Source organism: Gymnoscopelus microlampas (genome assembly GCF_963454915.1).
Source record: "Gymnoscopelus microlampas genome assembly, chromosome: 10".
Taxonomy (NCBI): domain Eukaryota; kingdom Metazoa; phylum Chordata; class Actinopteri; order Myctophiformes; family Myctophidae; genus Gymnoscopelus; species Gymnoscopelus microlampas.
The window spans coordinates 47,825,512-47,852,408 of NC_139947.1; the positions used below are offsets into that span (position 1 = coordinate 47,825,512).

Sequence of the window (26,897 nt, forward strand, 5' to 3'; positions counted from 1 at the left end):
TGTGAGTTTTTCTTCTCATTCCAAACGATTTTCCATGGCAGTTGTGGCTGAAACTTCTGTTGGTCTAGACTCTAGCCCGAACGTGGCTTGGTTGGTATCAACAGAACCTGAATTTCACTTCTTTATCAGAGTTTGAACACTATACTGAATGGCATTTTCAAATTGAATTTCTTTTTGTATCCTTTTTCTTGTTTTATAAAGTTCCAACTACTCTCTCTCAAAGGTCCTTTGTTAGTCATTTTGCTTTCCCCGTGGCTCAGAATCAGGCAAGGTCAGTGCAGCATAATGAAAAGTGCAGGGGGTCCGTCAAGAGCCCAGAAGCTCACCGATGTTCCATACACAGACACAAATTACAAGCAAACAGGTCACGGGTGTGGACAGTTACGCTTAACCCTTTAAGACCTGAGGCGATTCTTAAAAATGTTTTCTAAATCCTAACAGGTTTAAAAAAAAAAAAAAAAGAAAATCAAGATTTTTCAAAAATAGCAGATCTACAAGCTCATAGCGCGGCACTCGGTGCCGCGCTATGAGCTTGTATATCTGCTATTTTTGAATAGCCAAAGACATCTAAAGTGACACAGCTGTGTTCCAGGACCTCATGGGCTAATTAATAACCATTTAAACCTGTGTGTGTCAACATGTGTGTGTATAATGTATTATCAGGCCAAAACTTCAAGGCTATGTAAACTTTTGACCAGGGCCATTTAGGCGGTTCCACTGGCCGTTGTGACATAAAAACTACAAAACAGTTGTAGCTAAGGACCTGCGCCGACAGCGTCACGTACCTCAGAAAACAGGCGCCTTCATAAAATGTTACGCACTGTAGGCTACTCTGATTGGTTGGAAAGATGCACGAGACTACACCCACTGCCTTGTTTACGTTTTGTGGCAACGCTGTGGTGTCGGCGAGTCGCAGACAGACTCCACCGTACCCCGTAGCACTTGCCCTATATCCTTGACGACCTTGCAGGCTTACGCAAAATGTTAAAATGTCATTTAGATAGCATGTTATTTAGACAGATGTCTGGGTCATTTGTTTGACCTGGCATCCTATAGTTTGTATAGTTTCAATGTACAGATTCTCTTTTGATATTATAATGTTTAGACTGATGATAAGTTCTTGGCTTACCTACTGTATGATCAGGGGTGCACATAACTGGTGCGCAGGTGCGCATGCGTCGTCAAAATGCATGCTGCGCGGCACATCAGACGAAGGGAAGCGCTCTCGCGTATACCAACAGCTGGGACCGCTGGGACAGGAATTTACTTCCTGAAGCCACACTCTCACAATCACGCTAAAGCATGCGTCGGCCCCATACACAGCCATTAGGCGGAGGGGGAGGGGACACATGCTGCACGTGATTGTGTGAGTGTGGCTTCGAATCCTGACACACAGACACAGTCAGTTGTGCGACTCGCACGCTGTGGCTGTGTTACAGGCACTCGTCACCGATGATACAACATTGAAAAGCGCCGGTGAAGCAACCTTTTTTCTCGTGCAGCACCCCCCCCCCCCCCCCCCCCCAGTTGACAAAACGGCGCCAGGGGGCACCGGACCTCTTATTTACCATTAATTTGGTGAGCACCAAGTAACATCTCCAGGTGCTCTTCTGCGTACTAGACCAAAAAAGTTATGTGCACCCCTGCCTATGATCCTACAGTAGATAAGATTACTATTTTTATGTAATTCGCAGACAGGGTGCGATTTTCCGCACGGAAAAAACGGACAATATCATTTTTTAAATGAACACATGGTTCTCAATGACCTCATGCACACCCCGTGCGGCGATGCGATGCGGCGATGCGTTTTTTTCGCATGCGGTAAAAACTGATTGACTAATCGCACCCTGTGTGCAAAGGCTTTTACTGTCGCTCTGGATTAAAAGTGTCAGTGGTTCTCAAACTTTTACATTTCAAAGTCTCCCCTTAACTCTGACAGTGTACAAATGGAACCAAATGGACCCCAACAGGTCCATTTGGTTCCATTTGTACACTGTCAGAGTTACAGACGTGTAAGGGTCAATTTAAACCCCCCCAAAGGAACCCAGAAAGTCCTTGGAATACACTTGTTGTGCTAACCAATGTGCTAAATGCCTACATAGTAAATTGCAGATGTTAGTATGAAGGCTCAAAACCCAGAACGTTGAGGGACACGTAGTGCGACGTATCGGTATAGACACTTGTCACTCAAAGCATAACTTTGGCCTCTCTAGTAGAGTGGTGTTGAAGGACAGCAGAATGTCACAGTGTCAGAGATAGATGTACAGTATGGCTTCTCCTCTCTTCCTGCTGCTCTGTGGGGGAACGTACGGCCTCATTTCTATGGAAGCCCCTCCATAAGTCATGCTTACCAAAGCAGACCCTCACCGGTATACGGTTTGACTCATAGCAGGAATTAAATTAAGACCTGGAACTGTGTCATTTTTAGATTTGAGCTAAGAAAGCATTATTTTACACTTTGGGCTATTCAAAAATAGCAGATATACAAGTTCATAGCGCGGCACCGAGTGCCGCGCTACGAGCTTGTAGATCTGCTATTTTTTTTTAATTCGTGAAAATGTGTGCAAATCTTTGAATATATGTATTTTTAAAGCGAATATTTTTAACTCAAATCTTTGCTTCTGGGGGGTCCCTGGAAGAAAATGTTTTGATGGGGTCCGCGGCCAAATACATATAATTTTGGGGGTCCTTGACATGAAAAAGATTGAGCACCACTGATATAGAAACAAACATTTTTCAGAAAACTGTTGAGATTTAGGAGACATGTAGAATCGGCTTCAGGTCTCAATGGGTTAATGTGTACATACCCACGCACACACACGCATCTACGGACAAATCTATATAGGATATCTGTCTGAATGTTTGTCTGGAGAGAGAGAGACAGAGAACTGAGCAAATTTTCATATTCCACTTTAGGGATTAGGGAACGCTATCGTTCATCAGTGTGGAGGCACATAATTATCGTTATCGTTATAGTTATAGTACTTGGTGTGACCGGCCCCTAACTCTGAATTAATTTTGTGCAGGGCACGCTGTACTTAGGCAATATTACACAAGAGGGTGTGCTTTACCGTCATTATTGGCACAACGGTTCCATTAACATCATTGTACTGTATATGACACCCTTGAGTGTAAAAAAATATATATCTAAATGTATATTTCATTAAAGGCATTGTAGGGAACATTAAGCCTAAATTTAAAAAATATTTATATATATATTTTTTGCATTTTTTCCCCTCTATCAGCCACTATATAATGATGCTGGGGTGTTTTGCTGCATTGAAACACAGGCCTCTTTCTGAAAACCCTATTTTCCCTATTGTTGTTGTTGTTGTTATATTTGTCCGGTACGTAAGGAAGTCTATGGAAGTCTATGGAGGCATCACCCCCTGGTGGCCGGGAAACGAACTGCACAAACAATAACAATGCAGGGAAAATAGGGTTTTCAGAAAGAGTACTGTGTTTCAAACACCCCAGCATCATTATATAGTGGCTGATAGAGGGGAAAAAAATGCAAAAAATATATATATAAATATTTTTTAAATTTAGGCTTAATGTTCCCTACAATGCCTTTAACATTATGGTTCTGTCAATGGCTCTGAGGACCTACAGCTATAGAGCAGGGACGTGCAGAGAATGTTAGAGGGGCAGGGGGCTGAAATCTCCAAAAGGGCACTTTTTGGTAAAGATACCGAAAATAGCAAATCTCCAAGCTCACAACGCGCCGCGCTGCGACGCGTTGTGAGCTTGGATATTGGCTATTTTCGGTGCGTGATGCCGCACTAAACTAAGTATAATCAAAATTCAAGCCAATACCGGAGATACTTTCAACATAAAATGCTGCATTCAAGTTCAGGAGAGTTTGGAAATGGCAATTCTCTTGAACGCGTTCAGGTATGGCATGGTAAGAGTGCGTTTGTATTTTTTTCCAAACTAGTAAGTGCTACATTCATGGTCTGGAGAAGGCACTTTTTACAGATGGGTAAAAGGGCAGAGGCTCAAGCCCCCTTTGAAGTCTATGTGTGCTGATGTATCTATCGGTCAGCCGATGTGACCTGATTTTTGTAAATGTTGTTTTCAAACATTGAAGTTTAATTACGCTGAATTAAATCAGCTCTGGTGGTAACCAGTGGTGGACGAAGTACTCAAATGTTTTTACTTAAAGGGATAGCTCACCCCCAACATGACTTTTCTTTCTATTGATCAGTCACCCCATGGAGACTTGAATTGATGGATATTATTTAGTTTTTGTCGCGTTCCTAAGCCAATCATTTGATCACCGCCAGCGGTTCTGGTAGGAGACACAAAGTCTCCTTTGTGTCTCCTACCAGAACCGCTGCCTACCCGGTCCGCTGGTCATCAAATTATTGGCAAAAAAACAACAAAAAAATATCCATCAATTCAAGTCTTCATGGGGTGACAAATTGATAGAAAAAAGTATTTTTTGGGGGGTGAACTATACCTTTAAGTGGCAAAGCAGTAGAGTTGAAGTATTACGTATCGAAAATATGGAAATACTCAAGTAAAGTAAAAGCACCTCAAAAATCACACCCAGTGTGAAGAGAGTGGTGCCTTTGAATTAGCGTAACTGGTTGCATCCTTGTGTTGCAATCAGCTGCAGCTGTTGAGGCCGTGCTCAAACATACGTCGGACGGACAGACGCGCACACGCGGTCAAGTGTAGGAGTGGCTGGCACCACTCAAAAATACTTCAGTACAGTACTGGGACGTCACAGGCTCTCAGAAGGTGGGGGGGATGGACTTTCGGTGGACTATACCCCTTATTTTACACTTTGGCAATTCAAAAATAGCAGATAAACAAGCTCATAGCGCGGCACCGAGTGCCGCAATATGAGCTTGTAGATCTGCTATTTTTGAAAAATCGTGAAAAACATTTGTAACTGTCAAATGTAAACAGATTTCGTCATTTCAAAATGTTGCGTTTTTTGGGTGGATTTTGTTAGTTTTTTTTTCGTGTTTTGGATACTTTATTTCGGTTTTAGGGTTAGGGTTAGGTTATTTAATTCTTATTTTTGCCTGATTTTACCGATTTATTATCAAAACATTTTTTTTTTTTCAAAAAGTGGGGGGTATGAAATCACGGATCTGAGAGAGTGAGGGTGTCGCGTCGTACGCACAGTGAATGGCCGTGACGCCCCTGGTACAGTACTTGTAGTAAAAATGCACAAAGTTACTTTCCCCCCCACTACTTTGGCGGTATAATAACTCACTCATGGGCTCCGTGGAGGGGTTCTCACACAGCTCCGTCTTGGCCTCCCCGTTGGGCCTCTCGCCGGGCTTGTGGGAGAGGCGCGACGACATGGTGGCGGCGGTGACCACCGCCTTGAAGCTGCGCTTCCTCTTCTGCACGTTGAGCTCCGGGTGGAAGAGGATGACGTAGACCTTGGGCATGTAGAGCATGCCCAGCGCCACCGAGGCACTGAGGTTCATGGAGATGGTCAGCGTGGTGGTCTGGATGTACAGCTGCAACACAGGGGGGGAGAAGAACACAAACGACTCAGTTTAACACATTACCCGCCAAAGACGCAGATCTGCGTTCTATTATCTTTTTTTTTTTCTTCTTTTTTTTTCCACAAGGGGCGCTCTAACACAGCTTTGGAATGATCCCTCGTCAATCAGAGAAGCAGTAGACGGATGTGACGTCATTCCAAAAAACAAGACATCCGTACGCCCCAACTATAGGATTTTTTGAAAAACACTCCTAACTCAGTTTCTTTTTTTTGTGATGAAAACCACCTGTTTTCAACGGGCCATATAGCCCCAGAATAGTGATGCGCGGGTCGGGTTTTTTCATGACCCGCCCCGCCCCGCCACGGAACCCAACCCGCCTCAATCCGCCCCGCGAACCCATATATAAATCTACATGGCTCAACCCGCCCCGCGACCCGTGGGCCGGGTTGAGCCCCGCGGGTCGTAGCCTACCTATAATTCTATAAAATGATGGTTAGAAAATAATCCCCAAGTGTATTACGGGTCAACCCGCGCATCACTACCCCAGAATGTCGGATTGCATTTGGAATGTTATCGTTCCAGTGGATACATGGATCTCTCCACCAACCCACGGGGACTTTAAAAAAAAATGTTGGTACACAACGTGGCTTCCACGGCGTTTCCACTTGCCTTAGGGGAGGGGGGGGGGGTAAAGCCAAAGAGCGGCGAGGCAAGTCAGCTTATCAAAACACGTGACTTCCATAGGAGATGAATTGAAATGGCCTCATGCTTCACGTATCACGTATAGGCATAAAGCAGCCATAAAACGATTGTTTTCACTGTGTGAGGGAGGCCGTGTGTTTTAATTGGATTGTGAAGTGTGAATGTTTGGACCCATGCAGGAACAGTATAGTCTCCACTGTGGTGACTGAGGACTAATGGGGATCCGTAATAAACAAACAAACCATAAACAACACAGACCAGGCGCCTGGATGAGGCGCTAATAGCTTCCATGGACACACACACACACACACACACACACACACACACACACACACACACACACACACACACACACACACACACACACACACACACACACACACACACACACACACACACACACACACACACACACACACACACACACTTATTCACAATTATGGTGTAGTGTGTCCTCTCCACAGGTGTGGAGAGGACATTGCTTTCTTTTAAAGACCCTTCTAAATGCATACCTTTTATAGAATGGAAGTACTTTGCTGGGTGTTTTAAGTATGGTGCATATTTAAATGTATTTTGTCGTCTTGAATGTATGCATGCATTGACCCGAGGAAAACCATTTCCCCTTGTGTATAATAAAGGACGTCTAATCGACAGAGTGTTAAAGGGGTCTACATGCTCCAGTTTTAGTCATCCACCAGTGGTGCGAAAAGTACTGAAATGTTTTACTTAAGTAAAAGTATCAATTCTGCAATGTAGGAGTACTCCGATACAAGTAAAAGTCCGGAATAAAACATTTACTTGAGTAAAAGAACAAAAGTATTGGTATCAAAATGTACTTAAAGTACGAAAAGTAAAAGTACTAAAATGTTTGAAAATAGCCGTTCTACAAGCTCACAACGCGTCGCATCGCGACGCGTTGTGAGCTTGTAGATCGTCTATTTTCAAATTTGTATACATTTTATACATACAATGTAGGCTATTTTCAAATAGCCTATGTATAAAAAAGGGGTAAAGTGGTTAATGTATGTTTTATAATGTAATGATTTATATCTGTAAAGTAACTAGTAACTAAAGTGTTCAAATAATTGTAGTGGAGTAAAAGTACAATATTTGGCTCTGAGATGTAGTGGAGTAAAAGTTAAAGTATTGTAAATTGGAAATACTCCAGTAAAGTAAAAAAATACCTCAAAATTGTACTTGAGTACATGTACTTAGTTACTTTACACCGGTCACCTCAGCTCACCTACAGTAGATGTTTTTCACTCTCCCAACTAGCTCGTGCCAACTCTCCCACGTTGGTCGTTATTAAAGACAGTGTGATTCATTGATTCAGACCAGAGCGAATTGGAAGCAGACGTGGGCTTTATACAAAGAATCTGTCCCCCTCTGGTAACCATGCATGAATACAAACTGTCAAATAACGAACACACCCGTACCTCCGTGACAAAATATCCAAACGTCCCATATCCAGGTACTAAAATATCCACGCTAGACGTAAACAAACTTGGTCGGCTCAGGACACAGCAAGCTGTGAATAATTCCATCAGATTACTGAGCGGGGGAAGGGGAAGGGGAATCACTGTTATGATGGTGTCTGGTCAATAAGGAACTTTAGGTGGATAAGTGACAGGAAGGAAGAGAAGAGAAGGTGGGTGGATGACTAAAACTGGAGCATGTATAGACCTGAGGCCTATTCTACTAAATCAGTGGTTTTCAACCTTTTTCATGCCAAGGACCCCTAAATTGATAGACATTAAGGCCGTGGGACCCCCATCTGACAATGTTTTGTGCCAGGGACCCCCAGAAGCAAAGATTTGAGCTAAAAATGTTCGCTTTAAATATATATTCAAAGATATGCACACATTTTCAAGATTTTTCAAAAATAGCAGATCTACAAGCTCATAGCGTGGCACTCTGTGCCGCGCTATGAGCTTGTATATCTGCTATTTTTGAATAGCCAAAGCTAAGTGGTTAACATTATTGTGATGCTATGTTAACTCATTTTGCTGGGGACCCCCTGGTACCCCCCCAATAAGGACCACTGGTGGTCCCCGGACCACTGGTTGAGAACCACTGTACTAAATGAATGCCTCCTAAATCACTAGTTCTCAAACTTCTTCGTGTTAAGGACCCCCAAATTAGACCCATTAGAAAATGTTTTGTGCCAGGGACCCCCAGAAGAGAGTGTAAAAAAAACAAAAAAACATTTTTGATATTTTTTTTCAAAAATAGCATGGTCATGATTTATGACCTTTATTTGCTTGACCCAGTAGACATTTGGTGAATCAATCATCTAAGCAAGCGTACTGATATCCCTGATACGATGACCATCAGCTACTTTATCAGAGAGACTGACATCTGTGCACAATGATGGATAAAAAATAGTGTTTCAGAAACTTTAGATTTAGAAGCCGTTTTTAAAATGAGTCAAATAGCCCTTTAACCCATTAAATCCGGGAATGCATACTGTGTCATTTTAGAGTTTTTATCTATAACCATTATTTTATACTTTGTGCTATTCAAAAATAGCAGATCTACAAGCTCATAGCGCCGTACTACAAGCTTGTAGATCTGCTATTTTAATGTATTTTTTTATCATGAACATTTTTGCAAAACTTTTAATATATATGTTTTTTAAAGCAAGTGTGCTTTATCTTTGCTTCTGGGGATTCTACAAATGCCTTTTTTAAATTATGTTGCTATAATATCAGTGGTTCTCAAACGTTTTTCATGTCAAGGACCCCCAAAAAGATATGTATTTGTGCGCGGACCCCCCCCCACATCTCAAAATATTTTGATCCAAAAGGACCCCCCAGAAGCAAGGATTTCAGTATAAAAAAATATATATTCAAAGATTTGCACACATTTTCACGATTTTTCAATAATAGCAGATCTACAAGCGTGGCACTCGATATGAGCTTGTATATCTGCTATTTTTGAATAGCCAAAGTAATCTTAAAATGACACAGATGCCTTCCCGGATTGAACGCGTTAAGCTATTTTTAAGGAATTGAAGCACAGAGACGGGAACACCATTTAAGCACTTCATCCACAGGAGATCTGATTAAAAAAAGAGAATAAAAGTATTGATGGTGTTACGCATTTGTGGCCAATTATAGCACTCTGTTTGTGGAGACAGGGATGAGAGAAGACCTAATAATAATCCTTAGCCCACAGTAACAATATCTGTGTTTATCCAGCCAGAACCCACTTCATTCTCTGGAGCCTGTGGTCAATCCTAGAGAATAGACCTAAATGTCTTCATCAGAGTGTGTGTGTGTGTGTGTGTGTGTGTGTGTGTGTGTGTGTGTGTGTGTGTGTGTGTGTGTGTGTGTGTGTGTGTTGTATTATTATACTTGTGAGGACCAATTTGTACTTAGTTGCGGCCTGGTGTCACGCACCGGGAAAAAATAATGCTGATCTATACCAGCTCGTAGAGGCTTGTAGATCTGCTATTTTTCGGCTTTGGGCTTACGGTTAAAAAATAGCAAAGAATTGTAAAAAAAAATTAAAATAGTATTCATACAATTGCCATCCTGAAATGATGATGTCCTCATGAGTAAAGTAATACAAACCTCTCTGTGTGTGTGTGTGTGTGTGTGTGTGTGTGTGTGTGTGTGTGTGTGTGTGTGTGTGTGTGTGTTTGGCACATCGATCCTAATGGTCTGAGAATGTAGTTGTATCCATAAAGCCTTCTGGATACTGTCTCTGTCTGTAGTTTGCAGGGAAAGTGGGAGTCATGTCTGATGTAACAGAATCCTACCGGCGGGTGGAAAGGTTTTTCAATTCTGATACTTACAGAATATACCAAACACACAGGAGGAGGAGGGGGCACACCAGTGTATTGGTGAGGTGCTGTTGACCTTGGGTAAATAAGTATAGAAATAAAGAAAAGGCTGCACGCTCGTAGCCACGATGCAGGATGTATTTAAATGAAAGTCAACGTTACGACCTGGAAAGGTCTTGTTCAGGGAACAGTATATAATACCTACTGTAGTAAACGTCTACTCCACTACATCCACTCACCTATATTTACTGTACCACACTACAATTAATGTAAAACTTTAGTTACTAGATACTCTGCAGATTTAGATTATTCCTACAAAATATACATTAATAACCAATTAAGCCCCATTTTATATACTGCTCAAAGAAATGTAGGGAACACTTTGATCCCTTAATTATTTTGATTTTTTTCATGAACTGTGTACATAATGCTAACGAAAACTGCTCAAAAGAATTAAGGGATCAAAGCGTTCCCTTAATTATTTTGAGCAGTGTACTTCCATTATTTAAATATAGCCGATCTAAAAGTCTTGTATATCTGCTATTTTTGAAACATGTTGGCAAATGTTGATGTTTTATTTATTTATTGTTTTGACTTATAGTAGGTTCTGTAAGTATAAAATGATGCCAATACTTTTGTTGCCTTTGAACACAGGCCTTATACGTGAGAGAATTTTTTAACAACTACTTTTACTTCAATAGAAACTCTGAGATACTTCGTCCTCCAGCACTGCAGGCTACGTCGGTCCAGTCAGAGAGGGTTTATGTGAGCTAATCGGCAGTGTCATTCCAAAAGGGCCTTGTCAAAAAATGTCCTCAAACGGTTTCCTTTCTCTCTCTCTCTCTTTCTCTCTCTCTCTCTCTCCGTCTCTCGGCCGAGGCACTCCACTAGATTGATGGGTCACGCCGTCTAGGAAGGGACTGTCCATGATATGTAGCAGTCACCTTTACTGTCCCTGTCACATCCGTTAGCTTTCATTACACCCACACACTGCTTCTCAAAGTAGGGTCCGGGGACCCCCACAGGGGTCCTCGAAGGTGGTTCCATAGGGTCCCTGTGGCAAAACGAGGAACAGTTCAACTACTTGAAAAGTGTACAACTATACTTAAACCCTCCGTACTTAGAGAAGTGTACATGAGTTAACCTCAGTACTTGGTGTGTTATTTTTTCCCCTCTATAATACAGTGGTTTTCAACCTTTTTCATATCAAGGTCCATTATTTATTCGGCATTTGAGCCAAACCCTAACCACCATTTGATAAGATTTTGCCTCTCAGACCCAAAAAAGAAACAGTTCTTCTACATTGTGTAGACTTCTTGTGAATTAAGTAATGCTAGGGTTGTAGTCGAGACCACCTAAAGCGAGTCCAAGTCAAGACCAAGTCCGAGGGGGGGGGCGAGTCCGAGTCAAGACCGAGTCCGGAAGGCCAGGGAGGGGGTCGAGTCCGAGTCGAGACCGAGACCGAGACCGACAGGAGGCGAGACCGAGTCGAGACCGAGACCAGATTTGTTTTCAATTATTATTATTTGATAGCTGTCCATAAGCACCAGACAGCTCTCTTATAACGTTAATGGGACTGGGCTCCTCATAATATGAGTATAATAACATTATTTCATGGCATTGTAGTGACTTGGACTCGAGTGGACTCGGTGGGGGTAGAGTCCCGAGACCGAGTCAAGACCGAGTCAAATCATGGGCGAGACCGAGACAAGACCGAGTAAATCAAAATGCGGACTCGAGACCGGTCTAGAACCCTAAGTAATGTAGATATTTAACAATAATTTAACTCTTGAGAGTGTAAAATGATTGTTTCATTTTACGCTCTCAAGAGTTAAACAGCTACTGTATAAGGGTCCATTTTGTTACCAACTCTCCATCATTTAGCTGGGGACCACCTGGAACTCCCTCAAGGACCACTGGTGGTCCCCGGACCACTGGTTGAGAACCACAACTGTACTACACCAAATCTGTTTGCCAAAAAAGAGCCGATCTTCAAGCTCACAATGCGTTGCGTTGCGTTGTGAGCTTGTAGATCAGCTCTTTTTTTTTGGTGAAGGTGAATGTTTGTTCCACCGCAGAATCAGGGTGCTAGGTGGTTTGAAACATATTGAAAATCTACAAACATTTCACCAGCCAGACAGAAGACAGAATGTACTATAAAAGACTATCCAGATCATTCTCTTCCCCTGCCACCTACAGTTGGCGATAGACAGTTCTAGTTGTAGAAATGTAATGTAACAACTAAGATATTCTCTTAAGGCACAAAATCTTTCCATGTGAGGTTTTGCAGCCAAATCCATATCACAGGTTTAACAGGTGCAAAAGAAGTGGGTGAAATATATATATATATTTTTTTTTGGTGCACCTGCTCCATCGTTTTGTAGTTTCCGTGTGAAGAGAGAGGATAGAGGTATAGAGTGAGAACAGGCGAAAAGAAAAGAGAAAAACACGGGATAGGAACAGGTCAAAGAATGTAAAAAAAATAATAGTCTAAAAGACATATCCAGATAGCACTATGCGGTGTAGCTGGCATGGGGGAATGTTTGAAAAATGTGAAACCGTTTGAGAAGCGGTGCATTTACACCACTCAAAGCATTTATCAGACTCGTCTACCAAGTCCAATTCTACCGTTATTGAACTCTATGCCAGCCAAACCTTCTAAATGCAAATCCACTCCTACAGTAGTAGAGTAGATGGAGGAGGATTAAGTCAGAGTACAACATATCGCCCGCTGTCGGGTGGAAGTCCAAAACCGTAACTTTTCAGTAAAATGGAAAAAATAACCTGTGTTTCCAATGGATCCAATGTAGTTATTATTTAGTCAATCTCTTGTTAATACTTGTCATCAGTTCGAACCCACAGACACACTTGACTACTTTCACTTTCAAAGTGTTTCCAGAACAGTGAAAATGGCAAATTTACAATTTCACAACGCTTGCACATGTGCCATTTTTTGCTACCTTTGCATGAAGTGCTTGTAAGTACAGTAGGGCATTCATTTACAAAAAGATAATAAGAAACCTGCATCGCGACTATTTTCAAATATGTTACTAAGTACTTTTACTTTTGGTGCTTTAAGTGTATATTTTGATGGCAATGCTTTTGTACTTTTACTCGAACACTAGAAAATAGCGTTACTGAACGAGAACGTGAACGAATCATTTGAACGAATCATTTGAACGAATCATTTGAACGAATCATTTGAACGAATCATTTGAACGAATCATTTGAACGAATCATTTGAACGAATCATTTGAACGAATCATTTGAACGAATCATTTGAACGAATCATTTGAACGAATCATTGCCGTGAACGTGAACGAAATCGTTCGTTCACTGAAATTAACCTTTTTCCCCACCACTACAGTGCATGCGCGTGCACGCACGTGCATGCTGGAACGTGCCACCCCCGTAGATTCACGAGCCAAGTACCTAAATGGCTACTTTGCATAACAGGTTTACAAGTGAGTGTGAAAATGTATCCTCAGATTCCTCACATATTGCATCTATTCTATAGGCTACACGGTAACAACACAGCATGTTGGCTTCAGTAGGGCTGCTGCCAGTATCCTGTCTGCACGCAACAATGCCTCGGCCATCTTCGAAGAAGAGAAAGATACTTGTTCAAAGCAAACTTTTAGTTTCAGCTCTATAATTCATGGCATTCCTTGAATTTGTATTAGTTTAAAAAGACTAAAACTAAGCCAAAAACATTTCCTATACAAACATGTTTCCTAATTTAAAGGTAGGGTAAGTGATTTGCTTTGGTTAAAATAAGTGTTAAATAGCCTATATTCTGATAGTACTCATTGCTATAGAGTGTTTGTTCAGTATTAGGAGTCTCCTTGTCTCTCCACCAGTGACATTGGAAGTGATGACACTAAGAAATGAGCAGACAAAATTGGAACTGGAACACTATACTGTACAAATTAAGCTTAAAAATGGGTACTTTCTCCTGATTGGCTGAAATTTTGACACCTACCAAAAAATGTATTTTCTGTTTATTAAAGAGCTGGAGAGACATGGAGACTCCTGTTACTGAACAAACACTCTATAGCAATGATTACTATCAGAATATAGTGCTTTAACCTTTTAACAAAATACTTTGTGTTTTAACCAAAAAATATCACTTACCCTACCTTTAAGGTAAAATAAAATAAAAACGCGGTGCGCGCGTGCCGTGCGTGTGACGTCATTAAAATACCGTCCTGCCAGTAAAACAATTACCACGACACCGCTGCCGGAACCACAGGGTTTTTTTCCTTTTCTTTTTTTCAGTAGGCGTGGCCTAGACCGGATCACACGGCCATTTAAAAAACGAATACCAGGCTTTCCTCCAAGGTGTAAAATAGGGTTGTCCGATATTGGCTTTTTTACCGATAACCGATATACCGATATTGTCCAACTCTTAATTACCGATACCGATATCAACCGATACCGATATATGCGGGGATTATTGTGATTAGGGTAAGCTCAAATTTCATATCACACACACCATATACAGTAAGAACTCTTGTAACTTATTTATAAAGCAAAAAAAAAAAAAAAAAAAAAAATTTTTTTTTTTTTTTTTCAAAAACCGAAACCGATATTTTCCCGATATCAATTTTTATGCTAATATCGGCCGATAATATCGGGAGGCCGATAATATCGGACATCCCTAGTGTAAAATCTGGTGACGCGAGGTTACGTAATTGGTGACAAAATCCGGCTCAAACAGGATGATAGCCAGATGTGAAGTGGAAAAAGAACCCAAAACAAACGCTGAATGAGCGTCTCTGTAAACCTTCTAAATGCAAATCTCCCCCTACAGTAGTACAGTAGATGGAGGTGGATGATGAAAGAGTACAACCAACCAGTGGGGGACAAAGTACTCAACCCCACTACTCAAAAAGTCAAAGTATTGATACTCCCCCCATGGTCAAATATTACTCCACCAGCATTGAAAGTTGCCCAGTAAAATTTGTACTTGAGTTAAAGTACAGGGGTACTTGCTTTTAAAAAAAAAAATTGAGTATCCAAAAGTACAGATCACAATTGTACATTTTGTTTTTGAAATAGAGACAGAGAGACATTTTCCAAAAGATTTTCCAGAAATGTTCAACAGATCAATACTAGTGAAAACAGCGGCTCTACCAGAGCTTGTAGATCGGCTATTTTCACTATACTGTATATTTGAAATATGGCTTAAGTGGTTCATTCACAATGTATGAATTGTATGAAAGTGCAATATTTGTCTTGAATATGTTGTGGAGAAAAAGTTGTCCAAGTATCTCAAAAATACAAATACTCAAGTAAAGTACAGACACTCCAAATGTTTTTTACTTAAGTGCTGTACTCAAGTAAATGTACCTACTGTCCACCACCACTACATCACTCAAAGCATGTTCTACTGTTATTGAACTCAGCCAAACCTTCTAAATGCAAATCTCCTCCTACAATATAGTATCGTCTCTGTCAGGGTGGAAACCTCATACGTCCAAAGCTGTTCCTTTTCAGGATCCAAATAAAAAAACAGCAAAAGTAGCAGATCTACAAGCTCGAAACGCGGCGCGAAGCGTTGGGTTTCGAGCTTGTAGATCTGCTACAAGCTTGTAGATCTGCTACACCGCCGCTTGATCTGCTACTGAGCTTGAAGATCTGCTACTTTTGATGCTTTCGTGTGACGCTGTGGTATGATCAAGTACAGCGTTAATTTACCCAAAAAAACTCTGAACAGTTAAAACATGGAGATAACAACAACAATATAGTAGATGGAAGCGGAATAACCCTTTAAGACTGGGAACGCATCTGTGTTCTTTGGCTTTTCAGAAATAGATCTGCTATTTTTTGAAAAATTGTGAAAATGTGTGCAAATCTTTGAATATATATATATATATTTTTCAAAGCATAATTTTTTTAAACTCAAATCTTTTGCTTCCGTGGGGGTCCCTGAAACAAAATATTTTGAGAAGGGGGGTCCGCCGGCGGACAAATTCGTTTCGGTGGTGAAAAAGTTTGAGAACCACTGATATAGCAACATACATTTTTTTTCAAAAAACTGTTAGGATTTAGAAGACATTTGTAGAATCTTCCAGAAGCAAAGATTTGAGTTACAAATGTTCGCTTAAAAAAATTATATATATTTAAGATTTGCACAAATGTTCATGATTTAAAAAAAATAAATAGCAGATCTACAAGCTCATAGCGCGGCACTCGGTGCCGCGCTATGAGCTTGTATATCTGCTATGTTTGAATAGCCAAAGAAATCTTGAAATAACACAGATGCGTTCCCGGCCTTAAAGGATTAAGTAAGAGTACAACACACATACTGGACGGCTACAAGAGGCTTTGCGTCTTCCTAGAGACAAAGTCACCACTTCACAGATTTGCCTGGGAGAGCCGCCAGAACAGTGTGAACGGCCCTGGCTGTGTGATAAGTGGTTTAGGATCACTCACACCACACTGCCATTCCTGTGATCCATGGTGCAGAGTAGATCTTTTTTTCTTCTTTTTTAAGTGCTTCCTCCCTCCCTGACATTCCCTTTCATAAGTTACATAACACCTTTCACACTACAGGGTTCCATCTCTGAGCTTGCATGATAATGTTTAATCGTACTATCTATCATTGGGCGGCCATTCTACAAAAGGCGCTCCCTTTTTTAAGCCGCTAATTCAGCGCCCCTTTCGCAAGAGAGGACCCCAATTGAAACAAGCCAGTGGCTTTCTTGGGCTTTTTAAAATCCTATTTAGTTGACCTTTGTAACACGGTGAAGCAGCATTCTGCTTCTACGGACCGACAGCGTGGAATAAACTCCCATTACACCTAAGATAGGCGGCCTCTGTGGATAGCTTTAAAGCACAGCTCAAGACCTACTTCTTCACTCTGGCTTTTAGTTGATTTTTTGGTTGCTTTTTGTTATCCATGTCCTCACTGTATTGCCTGATTCAATGCCTTTTGCTATTATTTTAATGTTGTTTTATGCTTTTGCTTTTCTTTTTTGCTGTATTGTTAAATTCATTGTAATTGTATTCTTGCTCTGTAAAGCACTTTGAGCTGCATTTCATGTCATGAAAGGTGCTATACAAATATAGTTTATTATTATAATGATTGTATCTGAACTGTACTTTCATGTGCTTTTTGTCTGCAAACTTCTAAATAAAGTATTAGTACTACTAAATAAAGTATATAGTACTCATTACACAGACATCTGTTTAAAATAATTAATTCATTAATTGATTAATAACAAATTAAATCGCACAAAAGAAATGCTGCCAAAGTAAGGACCACTTCAAAAATAGATGAACCAAACACAAAACAAGATTTTTGGCGGTGCAGGTCTTCGTTAGCCTGGTTTCAGACCATAGACCCCGCCCACTCTCTGAGTGGACTGCTCCTCTTGGTCTGGTGTCATAATCTGAGCCTATGGATTTTCACGGTAGAAGAAAAAATCCCACCCTGTGTGAAGGAAGCGGTGCCTTTGATGAGTGGCCTCCTGGTGGCGCTATAATAGGGCGGGGCGGGGCTTCAGCAATTAATGCTCGTCCCTATTGGTGGTGTAAGTCCACATACCAAATTGGTACTTGCTGGCATGCTGCGAACTGGAGTTATAGCTGTGTAAAGCGCTGTTTAAAGCCAGTGGCCTCCTGGTGGCGCTATAATAGGGCGGGGCGGGGCTTCAGCAATCAATGCTCGTCCCAATTGGTGGTGTAAGTCCACATACCAAATTTGGACTTGCTGGCATGCTGCGAACTGGAGTTATAGCTGTTTAAAGCCCGTGCTCAAACGGACATAACGGACAAACGGACAAACGGACAAACGGACAAACGGACAAACGGACATACGGACGGACATAGTCAAGAGTAGAGCGGCTGGCACCGCTAAAAACAGAGGTGGGGGTGGGTGTAACAACAAGCCAATCAGCAAATATATCTGCTAAAGCAAGCTGTGCGATGACGTCAGATGTAGGCGGATCCGTGGATCTCTTGTGATTGGTTTAGGGCAGTGGTTTTCAACCAGTGGTCCGGGGACCACCAGTGGTCTTTGAAGGAGTACCAGGGGGTCCCCAGCGAAATTAGTTAACATAACGTCAAAATCATTTTTAACCACTTAGCTTTGGCTATTCAAAAATAGCAGATCTACAAGCTCATAGCGCGGCACCGAGTGCCGCGCTATGAGCTTGTAGATCTGCTATGAGCTTGTAGATCTGCTGTAGATCTGAAAAACCTTCAAAAAGTGTGCATATCTTTGAATATTTATATTTTTTAAAGCGAAAATTAACTGATATCTTTGCTTCTGGGGGTCCCTGGCACAAAACATTTTCAAATGGGGGTCCGCGGCCAAATTTATATAAATTTAGGGGTCCATGGCATGAAAAAGGTTGAAAACCACTGGGAAATTCGAATCCTCTCCCCCTGGTAATCGCCGACACTGCAGCCAATGTCAGACTGAAACTCCACGCAGCTTCAGGCTGATATTCAGGCTAGGTCTTTGTATAAGTGACATTGTGGTCAACAACGGCGGGCTCAAATGTCATCCGCATGCATTTCCGTCAACTCATAGTAATGCTGGCCGACATGTCTTCAAATCAATGTCACTAATATTTCCAAACTTTTGGCTCGATTACAATTATCATCATTAATTATTATTATTTATCATTTATTTCATTTCATGTACTTAAAAAAACTGCCCTCCGTTCTCTGACAAGGTCTGTAATGCAAATATCGATTATAAGACATTATCGATTCCAATAAAACAATAGTTTTCATGAATAGTGAAAATAGCAGATCTACAAGCTCACCATGCATTGCATCGTGACGTGTTGTGGAGCTTGTAAATCTGCTATTTTCTGCATTTTATACGTTAGAAAAGATGATCGAAAACAACCTGCTTCTCTATTTATTCAATGAACCGCTTAAATAACAGAAAAACTGAAAACACACCAGCATAGAGCCCTGAGGGACTAACTCCGCTCAACCATATGGGGTTTAACAGGTGACAGGGACAGGTAGAGGACACGGTTACACTTGGGGACTATTACATCCCAGTGCTGTAAAGTAACTAAGTACATTTACTCAAGTTATGTAGGCCTACTTAAATACAATTGTACTTTTATACTTTACTGGAGTATTTCCAATTGTCTATACTTTTACTTCTACTCCACTACATCTCAGAGGCAAATATTGTACTTTCACTCCACTACAATTATTTGAGAACTTTAGTTACTAGTTACTTTGCACATATAAATTATTACATTATAAAACATTCATTAACCACTTTAGCCCTATTTTATACCTAGGCTATTTGAAAATAGCCGATCTACAAGCTCGCGACGCGTTGTGAGCGTTGTAGATCTGCTATTTTCAAACATTTTAGTACTTTTACTTTTGGTACTTTAAGTACATTTTGATACCAATACTTTTGTACTTTTACTCAAGCAAATTTTGAATTCCGGATTTTTCCTTGTAACAGAGTACTTCTACGTTGCAGTATTGATACTTTTACTTAAGTAAAACATTTTAAGTACTTATTCCACCACTGATACATCCCCATGGCAGGGGAACAAACTCTCGCGGGATCACTGGGGGACAGGGGGATTGTCTCCATTACATTAGCATATTGTTTTTCCTACTGAATTGCACCAAAAGCCGTGGTTAATTCCCTCCATACAAGGCTGAGAGTCATTGACACGCCAGTCATGTCTTTGTTTCCTGGTCCTCAGCACTCATTCAAAATGCCACTATCATCGACCTCCCAAAGGCCAGCAATCGCTTCCCCATTGTCCCTCATTTTGCATCCCCTCACTCTCTATTTCATTATCTATCCCGCACGCGCACACACACACACACACACGCACGCGCGCACGCACTCGCCTCCCCCCTTTTCTCTCTCTCTCTTCTCTCTGCGGAGCGACTTCACAGGCAGAGAGAGATCTGGAACACCATGCATTAATAACTGTATAATATCATAGTGATAGTGCTGGAAGAGGTACTCAAGATTGTATTTCTTTTACTCAAGTAAAAGTACCACTATTGGCATATGGTTTATTCTTTTTTAAATTGTGCTATATACCACAATGAACAAAAAAAAGACTCTGTTACAAGTACAAGTCCGTGTATTCAAAACTTTACATGAGTAAAAGTAAAGATGTTTTAGCAAGTATCAAAATACACTTACAGTAACAAAGTACTCAAATATTTTAGAATTTGTCCAACTTCTTCCAAAAAAATAGCAGATCTACAAGCTCACAAAGCGTCATTATGACCTGTTGTGAGGTTATTAACAATTGGCAATAGACAAATTGTCAGTTGAATTGATGAATTGGATAAGGTATGTTTTGTAATTATAATCTAAACCTATAAAGTAACTGAAGCTGTCAATTGTAGTGGACTAAAGAGTACTTTGAGTAAGTAAGTAAGTAAGTAAGTAGTATAATTATTATAACCTTTATTTAGTAAAAACATTGAGACACGTGTCTCTTATAAAAAAATGAATTGGCCAAGAGGTTACTCAGGGTCAACAAGAAAGACAGACATAAAACAACATTTCAATACAAAGCAGGCCATAACATTTTGAGGGTTTAAGGCAGGGGTTTTCAACCAGTGGTCCGGGGACCACCAGTGGTCCTTGACGGGGTTCCAGGGGGTCCACAGCCAAATTAATAGTTAGGAACCAAATTGACCCTTATATGTCTGTAACTGTGTACAAATGTGTACAAATGGTACAAATGGAACCAAATGGACCCTAACGGGTCCATTTGGTTCCATTTTGTACACTCTCAGAGTTAAATGAACACTAATGATGATGATACAGTGTAGATTGGGACCCCCAATAAACCTAAATGGTTGAGTCCCTGGCATATCATTTCAAATGGGGGTCCGTGGGCTAATATGTGTCAATTTGGGGGTCCTTGACGCGAAAAAGGTTGAAAACCACTGGTTTAAAGAATTAAACCCTCAAAATTGTACTTAAGTAACTTGAGTAAATGTACTTAGTCACTTTCCACCGCTGCACGGCACTCATATCAAGTGGCTGGTGCATTGCTGTGTTATTGTAAACAACAAGAGCTGAGGAGGAATTGTCGCGCGTGTTCAAGGCAGCAAGGCTGTCAATTTACAGTCCGGGGAGTTACGACTCTCATGCGGAGGCATGATGGATCAAAGCTGGCAGCCGTACATGCATGCGTCGTAATTTTTAATCACGCAACACTTTTCTCCTTTGTTTCCCTGTTTGGAGGCTTCATGGTAACCTGTCTGGTATCCATAGCAACGGTTACAGATTGGTTGAAAAAGCAAACACAAGCTGTGTGCTTGAATTAGAACGTAATGAGATTTGTGACACCTTAACCCATTACGACCGGGAACGCATCTGTGTCAACCATTATTTTAAACTTTGGGCTATTCAAAAATAGCAGATCTACAAGCTCATAGTGCGGCACCGAGTGCCGCGCTATGATCTTGTAGATCTGCTATTTTTTGAAAAATCGTAAAAATGTGTGCAAATCTTTGAATATCTATTTTTCTAAAGCTAACGTTTTTAACTGAAATCTTTGCTTCTGGGGGGTCCTTGGAACAACATGTTTTGAGATGGGGGTCCGCGGCCAAATACATAATTTTGGGGTATTATAGCAACATCATTTATTTCCAAAAAACTGTTAAGATTTAGAAGACATTTGTAGAATCCCCAGAAGCGTTTTTTTTCAAAAATAGCAGATCTACAAGCTCATAGCGCGGCACTCGGTGCCGCGCTATGAGCTTGAAGATCTGATATTTTTGAATAGCCCAAAGAAATAAAAAATAAAATAAAAAACAGATGGGTTCCTGGTCTTAATGGGTTAACGATGTGACGCTGAACCTATCACAACTGATTTATTTAAGACTGTGTAAGACAGTGGTTCTCAAAGTGGGGTCCGGGGACCCCCCCGGGGGTCCTTGAGGCGGTACCAGGGGGTCCCGCAAGCGAAATTAGTTCATATTACATCAAAATCAGTTTAACAACTTTGACCCTATTTTATACTCAGGCTTTTCAAAGATCTACAAGCTCACAAAGTGTCGTGCTGCAACGCATTTGCGGGCTTGCAGATCGGCTATTTTCAAAACATTTTGAAAAATCGTCAAATATTTTGGACATTTTTTAAATGTTTTAAAAGCACAAATCTTCTCTTCTCAAAATCTGTTCAGGTGGGGTCCACGACAACTACATATCAATTTGGGGGTCCTTGACACGAAAATGTTTGAAAACCATTCATGTATGAGAACCGATTTAGAAAGGGGGCAAAACAGGGTTATCATGTTTTTGTTTACAGGACAATGAAGGTGAAAATGTTTTTAAAAAGTTGGTATTGTGACTTTATACATTGTATGCATTGTAATGTATTCACACCTCAGTCTACAGTCTTTCTTTGTGTTCACTATTAAATGCTTATTTGTCCTGTGTTTAGTGTATATCCTTCCTTGCTGGCTCTGCCGCCCTGGTCTGGCTAGACACCTGTCACTCACCTGGGAGTGCTCTGGCTGCCCCTCCCCTTCTCAGCTGTGCCTGGTGTGTGATTGGGCCAAGGGCCTATATAAGTGGAGTTCTCTGTTATCTCCCCCAGCACCCCGGCAGAACTGTTGAATTGTGTTCTTTATTTCTGTTCCAATGGGCTGGTTGCTTATTATTTGTTTTGGTAGATTATGGGAGTCTGGTGACACAGCGAGCACATATTATTGTTTGGCTCACCAGACTCCCCACTGTTTTAGTTTGGCCATCACTTTACTTTGTTAGGATTTTAGTTAGGTTTTTGTTTTGGATCATGATTATTTATCTTACTTCACAAAGCCGTATTTCAAGGTGCGTAAAATATTACACACCTGCTGTTGTAGGCTGTTTTGTAAAATAAACTTGTGTGAAAACCTGACTATTGTCCTTTATTATGTTGTGGTCCCTTGAGCATTCGAGCCAAGGTTAGAGGGGCCGTAACAGCATGTGTCAAAGTGATGATAATATAATGATATTATCATCACTTTGCCTAAATCCAGCTCAAGTGGAGCTAGGAGGTTTGTAACCATGCAGTGAATGTGGTAATAGTAGTTATGTCCATCATTTATTAGAATGACGAAGTCAGACGGAAAGAAGTCGTTATAAACTCTGTTTATCTTCCGTTCTGCAGCTGCTCTGTGTGTCACGCATGGGAGAGGGGGTGGAGTTAAGAGGTTTGACCGACAGTTTGAGGATCCAATGGAGTTAGGGGGTTTAGTCAGAAGCGCGTTTTAATACTTTTTATTGGTTCAATATTTGTAAAAAACCCACACACAAGACTAAAGGGTGTTCAGTAGCATGGATTTATTAAAGAAAGTTGAAATACGGACATAGGAGGCGTGCGGCCGACGGCGACAGTAGCCTACTCAAGTATTCAAAAGCACAAATTACAGAGTGCGTTTTCTTTTTAACACAATGAGTGCCAGAATTTTTTAAAAACACACTGGTACTGCCAGTGTCAGCGTTTATTGGCGATCCTTTTAGAGCTGCAGACGCCACGACGAGGACCCGGAGGCAAACAAAAGGTGTCTGTGCGATGGCCAAGGGTCAAAGAAAGTGCAATTTTCACTATATTTGAAATAGGGCTTAAGTGCTTAAATATAGGGCTTACTTCATAATATATTTTTGTAAGCTTGGGTCCCAAGAGTCCCTTGGAAAAGTGTAAAATGTCTATTTGAAATGTATAGCTTGTAGAGTGTAGAATGTATAAAGTCATGAGGGATATAGCCCTACAGTACTCCCAGCTGACACCAACATTAACCCACTAAGGCCTGAAGCCGATTCTACAAAATATCTTCTAAATCCTAACAGTTTTTTGAAAGAAAATGTTGCTATAATATCAGTGGTTCTCAAACTTTTTCATGTCAAGGACCCCCAAAATGATATGGATTTGGCCGTGGACCCCCCATCTCAAAATATGTTGTTCCAGGGACCCTCAGAAGCAAAGATTTGAGTTACAAATGTTCGCCTTAAAAATATATATACTCAAGGATTTGCACAAATCTTAACGATTTTTCCAAAATAGCAGATCTACAAGCTCATAGCGCGGCACTCGGTGCCGCGCTACGAGCTTGTATATCTGCTATTTTTGAATAGCCCAAAGAAATAAAAAAATTACACAGATGCGTCCCCGGTCTTAATGGGTTAAGCCTCTTTGACCTTAGTTACTTACTTACTCTGAAGCACACCAAAACATGTGTATGACTGCACTGCATCCTACACGCATGCATGCACGCACACACACGCACACACACACACACACACACACACACACACACACACACACACACACACACACGCACACACACGCTATATTTTACACCGTGGGCTACACTGTCCGTGCCTTTTTTTTTTCTCCCAGCGTGCCTCTTGCAGAAGCTTGACCCAAATTCAAACCCCTCTTTCCCACCACAAGAATGCTTAGCTTGTCACGGAGCATTCATAATTAATTCCCGTTGCTTTAACATAAATAAATACATGAAGTCAATTTCACCAACCGCTTGGCAACCCTTCTCTATTTATAGCGAGGCAAGCGATGATTTATTAAGATCCTCATCAGGGGATCCAAAAAATGATTGTGTGAGAGTTTCTCCCCCTGCATTTAGACAAAAAAAAGCTGTTGAGGATAATTCTCATAATTATACCCACCAGGGATATATTTACTGCAACGGCAATTTACTCTGGTTTTGGTGAGTACTACCACGGCATAGAGAGGATAGCACTTGATTTCGGGTAAAGCGACGATTAGCTTTCCAACGCTGCCTCGGCGCTCGGGCTAGAGAATGCCTTTCATTAACCCATAAGGACCTGGAACGCGTCTGTGTCACTTTTTGATTTGAGCAAAAAAAAAAGCATTATTTTACACTTTGGGCTTTTCAAAAATAACAGTTACAGACTGCTTGTAGATCTGCTATTTTTGAAAAATCGCGTGTGCAAATCTTTGAATATATATCGTTTTAAATCAAACATTTTTAACTCAAATTTTCGCTTCTGGGGGGTCCCTGGAACAACCTATTTTGAGATGGGGGTCGGCGGCCAAATACATGTCATTTTTGGGGGACCTTGACATGAAAAAGATGGAACACCACTGATATAGAAACACAAGTTTTTTTCAGAATACTGTGTGTGGATTTAGAAGACATACATTTTTTGTAGAATGGGCTTCAGGTCTTTAATGGGATAATGGATTGTGGGAATTTGTTGCAGCAGTGAGTGTCCTCTCCTCCACCGGGGTGTATCTCCGCTTGTTTTGGGTGGCCTACTTCTCTGAAAGCTGGCTCAGGATCATGAATAGCTGTGTGTGTGTGTGTGTGTGTGTGTGTGTGTGTGTGTGTGTGTATGTGTGTGTGTGTGTGTGTGTGTGTGTGTGTGTGTGTGTGTGTGTGTGTGTGTGTGTCTGGGCTGCCGCTGCAGAGTGCTGAGCCAGAGCCACACGCGGGGACGTCACCTCACTTGTTCGCTCAGTGAATGGGCCCGGCGCCCACACCGCTCTCTCTCTCTCTGATTGGCAGTCACTCTCTACTGGAGAAGACGACCAAAATGCACGCGGAGGGGGGGGGGACCCCCTGGAGATTATATACAGCCAGGAGGTAGAGTGACGGTTGTCACTGAAGCAGGAAGGGAGGGAGGGGGGGACATGAACTCCCATGACCTGCTGTGTGCTCAAACGCAGGGTCATGGGCACGTCACAGGCTCTCAGAAGGTGGGGGGGATGGACTTTCGGTGGACTATTACTATACCCCTTATTTTACACTTTGGCTATTCAAAAATAGCAGATCTACAAGCTCATAGCGCGGCACCGAGTGCCGCGCTATGAGCTTGTAGATCTGCTATTTTTGAAAAAGCGTGAAAAACATTTGTAACTGTCAAATGTAAACAAATTCTGTATTTTCAAAATTTTGCGTTTTTTGGGCGGATTGTTAGGTTTTTTTCGTGTTTTGGTTACTTTATTTCGGTTTTAGGGTTAGGTTATTTAATTCTTATTTTTGCCTGATTTTACCGATTTATTTATTTTTCAAAAAGTGGGGGGTATGAAATCACAGATCTGTGAGAGTGAGGGTGTCGCGTCGTACGCACAGTGAATGGCCGTGACGCCCCTGCACAAACGTCTGAAGGGGAAGGAATCCACGGCTGTTTTGCAGACAAGTTTACAGTACAGTATGTGTCTTATTTTTGTCTGGGCCATAACAGCGGAGCCAGGGCTGTCACGATTACACATTTAAGTTGATGATAAATGGTCACTCAAATAATTGCGATTAACAAATTGAAAAAAAACTGCCTCCTGGTTGCGCTATAACAGGCTGATCTGAAAAATGTGAAAAACTCCAGGTCAACGGTGCCGGAGATTAGCTGTTCACAAACTGTAGCTGTTCACAAACGTACAGACACACAGACACACGGATGCTCAGGGTGCATATCATATAGTCTCGGGCCACGCCTTCGACTTGGCGGAGACAAAACTTTACTGGCACACGCACAGTGTGCGAATAAACATTACAATTACAAAGAATAAACATTACAACCTGCCCACTGTGATCTCTTCCATCCAAATTAGAAGTGAATTTGTTCAAAGTAATTCCAACTTCTTTGTAATCAGTGTTCTCCATCATAACCCATCCCCAGCACCACTTATTTGCATAATTGCAAGCAATCCTAAAACGATTATTGTCATCAGTTTGTACAGTTGTAATTGTGTATTGCCTCTGGACAGCACCTGAGAGAGAGAGAGAGAGAGAGAGCGAGAGCGATCGAGAGAGAGCGAGAGAGAGAGAGAGAGAGAGAGAGAGCGAGCGAGAGAGCAAGCACTACTTGCCAACACTTCACAAAAAACATTTGTTACACTGTATTAAGACGAAAGAACATGACGATTGATAAGATGACAGCCTTTCTTTTATCCGTAGTGGTGGATAAGCTCCAGTAGGGAGTTTTGTTGCCGATA

General features: G+C 41.3%; 1 protein-coding gene across 1 annotated transcript in view; it reads right to left on the reverse strand.

Moving 5' to 3' along the window:
* LOC311054267 (metabotropic glutamate receptor 7-like) overlaps positions 1 to 26,897 on the reverse strand; it is a gene marked incomplete at both ends in the record, with an annotated part of 254,803 nt that overhangs the window by 11,572 nt on the left and 216,334 nt on the right. Inside the window, one exon of the mRNA XM_084070143.1 lies at positions 5,231 to 5,483. Coding sequence (XP_083926269.1) covers positions 5,231 to 5,483 — 253 coding nt within the window. The remainder of the gene's footprint in view (positions 1 to 5,230; positions 5,484 to 26,897) is intronic.